The sequence below is a fragment of the Anarrhichthys ocellatus genome, unplaced genomic scaffold (assembly GCF_004355925.1).
Source record: "Anarrhichthys ocellatus isolate YVR2014 unplaced genomic scaffold, GSC_Weel_1.0 scaffold64, whole genome shotgun sequence".
In the NCBI taxonomy this organism is placed as follows: Eukaryota; Metazoa; Chordata; class Actinopteri; order Perciformes; family Anarhichadidae; genus Anarrhichthys; species Anarrhichthys ocellatus.
In genome coordinates, this window is record NW_022280094.1 from 3,069,074 (window position 1) to 3,077,510 (window position 8,437).

The 8,437-nt window shown below is 40.0% G+C and overlaps 1 protein-coding gene across 4 annotated transcripts in view; it reads left to right on the forward strand.

The window, feature by feature from the left end:
• LOC116397212 (seizure protein 6 homolog) overlaps window positions 1–7,326 on the forward strand; it is a 249,613-nt gene extending 242,287 nt beyond the window's left edge. For 2 of the 4 annotated variants that reach the window (XM_031872441.1, XM_031872442.1), the window contains exons 10-11: window positions 6,022–6,218; window positions 6,680–7,317. In XM_031872441.1, coding sequence (XP_031728301.1) covers window positions 6,022–6,218; window positions 6,680–6,918 — 436 coding nt within the window. In that variant the 3' untranslated portion in view covers window positions 6,919–7,317. Of the gene's footprint in view, window positions 1–6,021; window positions 6,219–6,679 lie in introns of all 4 variants that reach the window. The other 2 variants (XM_031872444.1, XM_031872443.1) reach the window with 2 other exon arrangements.
• The last annotated feature ends 1,111 nt before the right edge of the window (window positions 7,327–8,437 follow it).

An 8,437-nucleotide genomic window follows, 5' to 3' on the forward strand; every position in this document is an offset into this window, starting at 1 on the left:
AGGGGGGGGGGCAATCACTTTTTCACACAGGGCCATGTAGGTTTGGATTTTTTTTCCCCCTTAATAATAAAAACCTTCATTTAAAAACTGCATTTTGTGTTTACTTGTGTTATCTTTGTCTAATATTTAAATTTGTTTGATGATCTGAAACATTTAAGTGTGACAAACATGCAAAAAAATAAGAAATCAGGAAGGGGGCAAACACTTTTTCACACAACTGTATGAGGCCTTTAACAAGGTCCACACAGACACCTGTGCACACACGCACATATCTCCTGCTCCATCTGTGTAATGGCAGGAGGGACATTATCACAACAGTGTATCAAATGACTTTTATGGATGGCCTTCAAATGAAATAGGAGGGAGTAAAATGTTTGATTAAAGTGAAAGTAAGGGCAGTAAATTAAATTAAACCACCTACACAATTAAGACTACTGTCCACTGCTTCTGGATGGAAAAGCATTGGCCTTTTAAACTTAAGTAACTTTTAAAGTGGTTATTAGTCTGCAATATTAAAAGAACAATCCAACTTGGGTCCTCGGCAACACACCCGCTAAGTGTAAAGTGGATCAGATGAACGGTTCTGGAGATATGTGGAGGACACACATGCTTACAAAGACAGAGATGTCTTCTTTTATAGTTAGATGATGATGCTACAGCGGAACCTAATGGCCAAATTGCACCAAATTTGTCATAGTGACTCAGACATATTATTTACATATGTCCACCAAACATTGATCACAAATCACAATAGCACAAAGCATAAAGGAGATATGACATTTATTTGCTCCAGTGAAGAAGACTTGAAACAATTGAGACTATAGATGTTTACTCAGGGAATAAATCAAGTGAGAAGTAGGATCGTTTTCTCATAGACTTCTATACAACCAGACCTCTTTTTTCAACCAGAGGAGTCGCCCCCTGATGACTGTTCGAGAGAATGCAGGTTTTCCACAGAACTTTTCAGAATTGGAGAAGGAACAGTCCCATTCAAGTCAACGTAGCAGGTTGGTCAGAACTGTGGCCATTTTGAATGTGTCCCCTTTCCATTGCGTCCGTTGTAGAGGGCTAACTTCCATACAAACCGACCTATAGCAAACTAGAGTGGGATTGAGAATCATTAATTGATTTAATGTAACGATTCTTAATTCCACTCTGGCATGATGATAAAAGGAAAATGCCAGCTTAATGTGGATGGTAGGCCAAAACGGAGGTCTCAAACTAGTGAGTGACCTTATGGCCCCACAGACGTGTTTTGTATCCATAACAACAAACAACAATCAACATTTTATTTTGATCTATAGTGACAATGGTAAAAACTTTAATGTTCCTCCTACTTCTATGCTATTTAGTTCCAACCATTCTCTTCATGCATTTCTTACTTTTGGAAAGATGGAAATAGAAGATCATAAAGTGAATAGTTGGGGTAAATGTGTTGGCAGCTGGTCCCATGGTCCAGGCCAAACTCAGCCCTGTTTTTTTTAAATTGAACTAAATCAAATTAGTGTCAGGGAATGGAGGCTGTGATTGATTTTTCTCTACAGATTCACTGCAGAGCCGCACAAAGCCTTGTTTAGCTTAATCAAAACAAATTTGAAGCCAGCCGACAATACTTCTCAATCTGCCTCGCTCTCTGAGCAGGTGAGAGGCTTTATCCCTTAGCAATCAAAAAACATGGAACACAACAAGTTTAGAAGACGACACACTCATTTTGCTATGCTTGTGAGGACCAGACTTAGATCTTCAGATGGACAAAATCCTTATCAAGGTGAGGCCAGCTTTCCAGATGTCCCCTTTCATGATGTGTTTAAGAGTAGGATTAAGGTTAACATTATGTTTAAGTTGTTTAGGTGAAATCTTTTGTAGGATTATAACTTGAGTTTATGGAGTCATGTTTTTCAGAGACTGCATGCATCAAGCACTGACATTTTGCGGTGGGAATATATTTAGTCAGAATTCTTCTCAGTTGAAATCACCTTAATTGAATTAAACTGGCTGACAGACTGAATTAATTAATTTGATAGAGAGCAAACTAAACTAGAAAATTCCTAAAGAAATTTTGACAGTGTGGCTTCTACTGCCCGAAGAAATCTCAATATATATACACGCCAATGTTACCGGTAGTGTCATTCAGGTTCAAGTCCTCTAAAAATATCTAAGACCTGAATGACAGAGAGAGACAGAGAGAGTGAGTGAGACAGGCAGACAGATTGGACTGAGTGAGAGACAGGCAGACAGGAGGTCTAACAATGCCAGAGAGAGAGAGAGACAGAGAGAGAGAGAGAGAACGCGCTCTGGCAATCTTTCTCATTTGGAGATTGTCCTATGTTTTATCATTTACAGCTTACATGACTATTGTCCTGCTCTGCCATGTCTTTCCTCGTCTCTCCCTCTTGTGTCGCGGTGTGTGTAAATGTCACTCGAATCAGGAAACTTATCAGAATACCCATATTTGATTGGCTGAGCTGCATCACGTATATCTCTAAATCATGTGTGTGCGGCTTTTATTTTAAAATGGGGGGGGAGTCCTCTAAAAGTCTCCAAGACCTGAATGACTGTATGAGAGAGACACACAGAGAGAGAGAGAGAGAGACAGACAGAGAGATAGAGGGAGAGGAGTGTATGTGCGTGTGTCTCAGTGCCTCTGTGTGTTTATCAACATCACTAATGAGCTCATATAAACACTTGTGTGCTTGGGTGCATGTTGGTGATTGGAGCGCCTGTGTGTTAGAGGCTAATTAAGAGAGAGAGTGAACAGTGATTTTCAACAAAACTACCTGTCAAACATATGCCCTCTATACCAAAACCATGAGCCTAATCAATAAAATATGGATACCGTGAGAGAGATAAGACTCTGGCAAACGCGGTCTTGTGGTCTTAAAAATGTGAGCTCAAGTGCAATATGCAAAACTGGTACCGTCTGCTTTCTTTGAGAAATGAGTGGTCAGATTTAACATGGAGTCTAATGGAGCAGTTGGTTGGAGTTCATGTCGCTCTGTGGCTCTTTGAGCCAAATGTGTAAGTCCGTTGGATTCCACAGACATCTGTGTGCGATAGCACAACATTTGCAAGCTTTTTGGCCAAAAATGGTGTATAAAGAGTAAAAATTGTGGGAGCTAGAGCAATTTGTTTGGAAAAATCACAGAATATTTTCCTACTCCACTCTGACGGTTATGCTCTCACTCTAACTCTTAACGAGCCGTGCAATACACACCCATTATAAAATCTGAAACAGACCCAAAATTTTCCTGAAACTTAATCTGTGACTTCATGAAAACTGTGCTAGCTATCAAAATGTCCATTTGGCTCCATAAAGTGCAGCGCTTTGTCTACGTTTTAAACTTTGAATCATGTTTCTACGTTAATGTATGGCTAGTCAATATGGGCCCAAAGTTAAGTGTTTTTTTAGCTCTCTTCACACTGCAACCCCATTCAAGTGAATGGAGAAACTTTGCTCAGTTTTTGGGGATTTTCGGGAATTTTCGGGAAAAACGCGAGGCGAATCTCTCCGGAAAATAGATAGCACACTATTCCCGATCAGGCCGCACGTTTTGATGTATTTTTCATGCCGCTGTTGGCAACGCTGTGTGAGGAGATGCGCGCCAAACTTCATTTTGCTCCGTTTTTCGGGGTTTTCCGGGATTTTCGGGAAAACCGCTTGGTGAATCTCTCCGAAAAATAGAATGCATACTATTCCCGATTAGGCCGCACGTTTTGATATATTTTTCACGCCACTGTTGGCAACGCTGTGTGAGGAGAAGCGCGGCAAACTTTTGGATAAACCTGATTGTTATTATTATGATTAAGCCTGATGGATAATATACAGTGTGCTTTGGCACAGGCAGTTTTACTGCCTTGTGCCACAAAGCCACACTGAATAAGATAGGGAAAGTAAGACTTACTTTTGAATGTTTGACAGGCTACTTACCCACAGTGTAGACTAGTATATACTTATGATGACAGTATATTATTTTGGCAAGAAAAGTACATTTTGTATTAACAGGAAATGATACAGGCTTGACTCAACTTTGGAACAACGTCAATATTGAATTATGTCACAATAATCAGGAGAAATGTGTCTTCAATTTTGTTGTCACATCACTGTTTATATTTTGACACATTTTTCATCTGTAAGCGGTTCCTGATTGATTGTTTTGACATTGTCTTTTGAAAAAAAACAAATCCTCTATATCTCTGAATCACAACCTATATCTCCAATTTGTTGTCATGTTGTGCTCAAGAACAGCTGTTCCCCTGGTTTGAGAAGCAGTCAACCAAAATGTCATCTTCTTACATCGAGTCAGCTGAAAAAGAAATGGCCACAAAAACGGATTAAATTGACACAACTGAACAGGTTCTAAGTTCTCCAGAATTTGAAACTCTTCAAATATTTACTTATTTGTAGCATACGAACCTCAAAGAATGTGTCTACTAAAAAGTTGTTGTCAATGAGCCTTCATCACCATGAACACACACACTATAATTTATTCAATCCCACTTTGAATTTATTCAATCCCACATACACCGGCCTGCTGCCACAAATACTCACCAGAACACCAAATGCGCACCAAATTCCACCCACCTGTTTGAGTAAAAGTTGATAAAAACTACATCTCAGAAAATATTGAGAAAAAAACACATTGTTGTTTTTGATGGAATTGATTGCTGATAATAGGAAAAATATAGAATAACACCAGACTGACTTTACTCATCAGTAATAATTGGTCATGATTGCTTCATTGGAAACATTAACTTGATGTCAGGATAGATCAATGAAATGAAAAGAAAACATGGCAATTCAGTCACTTTATCCTGGCTTGTAAAATTGAGCCACATAAAAAATGGGATGATTTTATCTGAATGCAACTTTAAAAAAAAGGAATTAGTGATTTTTCACTGTGCACATATAACATCATTACAACACAGTTACAGTTAGCATGTGGTATGTATTGGTCTATTTCGCCACGTGTGTGACGTGACTGGTTTACTGTATGCAGCCCATGAAGTTGAAGTTGGTTGTTTTTATTTCTGAGGCAGGACCAAAATACATATCAGTCAACTGGGTCAGGTTATGTTAAGATCAGAAGTTTACAGTTAGTTTGAGAATCAATGTATTCCATGGAAGTTCCTTGCAAGTGTAGGAATACAAATTATACGTGTGTGTGTGTGTGTGTGCGTGTGTGTGTGTGCGCGTGTGTCTACAGCTAACAGAAGACTAATGATTCTGCCAGTGAAAAGACAAACACTACCCACTGAAGTTCTCGTCTCTTCACTACCTCACATAGTCATTTCCTCCTGTTTTTGTTAAAACAAAAAAGTCAAAAATAAACATTTCATCCTCTGTCAGGCTTTGCAATATATCGATTCAATCCACGCCTCTTGAACCTTTGATTTTCTGGCATTCCCATAGTGATTAATAGCTCAGTCTCAGGCTGGCTAATGAGTTTTATCAGGAGCCGCTGGTGATTAATTAGGGACAGCAAAGAGCATGTCACTGCTTTATTCTGGCTAAGCCATTACTTCCATGCTCTAAATCTTCAGTGTGCTAAGGGATAGCTTAGCCCCGGGTGACATTTTTAAACAGCTTTGAGGTTTGTAAGACTTCCAGCTTTACAGGCTATGTTCAAATCAGCACAAATACTTTGATAGGGAAACTGTGAAAGTAAGTGTGCTTATTCAGCGTGATGTTGGTTCACAGACAGAAATGTTTGTTTTTCATTGTCAACGTTGTGATTTTTGTGTTCCTCGTCAGTCTCCATCAGCCGGAAAATAGCGTCTCAGATGTTTTAGAATATTCTGAAAAGGGAAATTCAGTTAATTTTTCAGTGTGATGTGAACCACAAGATCTCACCTTGTCGATAGTCTCATAACTATCATGACACTGGATTTCTCAGGAGCAATGGAACAGGAACCACGCTGTCCGTTGTGGATGATGTAAATGGTAAATGGACCTGCATTTATATCATGGATACTAGTGGACACTAAACACAGATGTGATTTTGTGTGTGTCTCCCGTTTCAGATTGAATATTGGGAAGAATGATCTGTTGACCTTTTATGATGGAGATGATCTTACAGCTAAAGTACTGGGTCAGTATGGAGGATCAAAGTCCAGATTTAAGCTCTACACCTCCACAGCAGACCTCACCATCCAGTTCCAGTCTGACCCTGCCACCAACGTCTACGGCTACGGCAACGGCTTCATAGTCCACTTCTTTGGTAAGCCATAGAAGCAGTGCCCATGGATAACTCAACCACATGGACTAAGCTAGGCCCCCCACATCCCGACTCTAGCTTTGTATTTCTACTGTCCATCTTCTCTTCTCCCTTTTGGTGAAGTATATTTCTTAGAATGTTTAGGTATTCTTTAATGTCATTTATGAGTAAAATCTGATATTGTTCTGGTGTATCAGGAATGTATCAGTGAGTTCTACCTCGAGGAGGAGGGAATTTGTTTTTACAGTCCTTACAAATGTAAGCAATAAGAGGCTGTCCCTTGTGTTGGCGGGGCCTTTCCATCAGCATCAGCTATGAACCAAAGTGTTGGGCAGACAGAGACTGACTGACATTAGTATCTTTATGCCACTCAAACTTTACATTTTCCTAATGTCTTGCCTTTCTCGCTTCCTTGCTGTCTCTCTCTCTAACCCCTCCCTCCCCACACACACACACACCTGCAGAAGTAGCTCGTAATGACACCTGCCCCGAGCTTCCAGAGATCTCTAATGGCTGGAAGAGTTCATCTCACCCTGAGCTGGTTCAGGGCACCGTGGTGACCTACCAGTGTTACCCTGGTTTTCAGGTGGTGGGTGCTGAGCTGCTCATGTGCCAATGGGACCTCACCTGGAGCGGCGACTTACCAAGCTGTGAAAGAGGTTGGTACACAAACACGGCCATCACTACTGAATCATCCACTTGAGACCATACAAGCTTAGTACCAAAGTGTCCATTGTGCTTTCATCACCAACAAGGAAATATATGTAGGAGATGATGTTGATAGACCATGTCAGACAAATCCAACAAGATTTTTTTGTTTTTGTTTTTCAAACCTTTTCATGAGCCTTTTGTGACATGTCAGTTAGCCTTGACATTAACTTAAGAGTCCAAGTTAACTACAACTTGTCAAACAGCTTCATCACCTTGCAGGTCAATGTGTAGCACTGGCTGGCACAGAACAGGCAGAAACCCACAAGCACAACTCGAGACAGCAAGTTAGGAGCAAGTCCAAAATCTTTAATCTGATAAGCAAGTAGAGGTTTAAAACCAGGCAAACAGAGAAGGCTGAGGTAACAAGTGTTGGGAATGAAAAGGAGCGTGTTTGAGTTATCAGCATCTAAGAATACTAAATTATTGACATCAATAGAATTATTAATGTCAGTAAGATTATTAACGATTATTAATAATAACGGGGCACCATCCTGCAAACAGGGACCAATAACCAAACTATAAACTAAGTCTCATAATTAGTATTCACTTACAATGTCAATAGTCAAAGTACTATTACACATTCAGAGTGAAAGTAAAGGTGTTGAGTATGAGCAACAGACCACATATCCAGCTATTATCACAATACAACATTGTTGGGCCCATGTGCTTTGAAACAAAGAGATCTGGGCCTGCCGATTCTGCAGGCGAGGGTTCATCCTGACTTGGTTTGATAAGCACCAACCCCCCACTAGGAAGGAGTTCACATCCAGATGTGAATTCGTCACCCAAATGCAACACTGCTCTCATTGGATGAGCCCAGGAATGCCGAGGCTATAAAACGCCTGAGCCCCCCTAAACGCATCGCTATTCCCCCCAACCTCGCGTCGGTGCACGAAAGCAGGCATACGTTGTCTGAGCTGTTCTCTCGCCCCTTCCCCCTACACACACACTGCTACACACACACTGCATGCACACACACACACCCACACACTCCCCCCCTTTCAATAGTTTGTTGATTTTAGATAGCGTGCTCATAAATGTATAGTTGTTGTTAGTTTTAGATATTAGTTGACTAGATCATTATTATTGGAACTTAATAAACTCTGTTATATTTTAAAGAGCAGCTGTCTGTGATTACTTCGTGCATGTATTGTGATTATAGCTGATATGTGGTCAGTTGCTCCAACGTAAACCTTCACTTTCACTCTGAATGTGTAATTGTACTTTGACTATTGACATTGTAAGTGAATACTAATTATGAGACTTAGTTTATAGTTTGGTCATTGGTCCCTGTTCGCAGGGTGGTGCCCTGTTATTATTAATAATCGTTAATAATCTTACTGACATTAATAATTCTATTGATGTCAATAATTTAGTTTTCTTATATGCTGACATGCTCCTTTTCTTTCCCAACAACATGCACAAAGTAATCACAGACAGCTGCTTTAAAGTATAACAGAGTTTATTAAGTTCCAATAATAATGATCTAATCAACTAATATCTAAAACTAA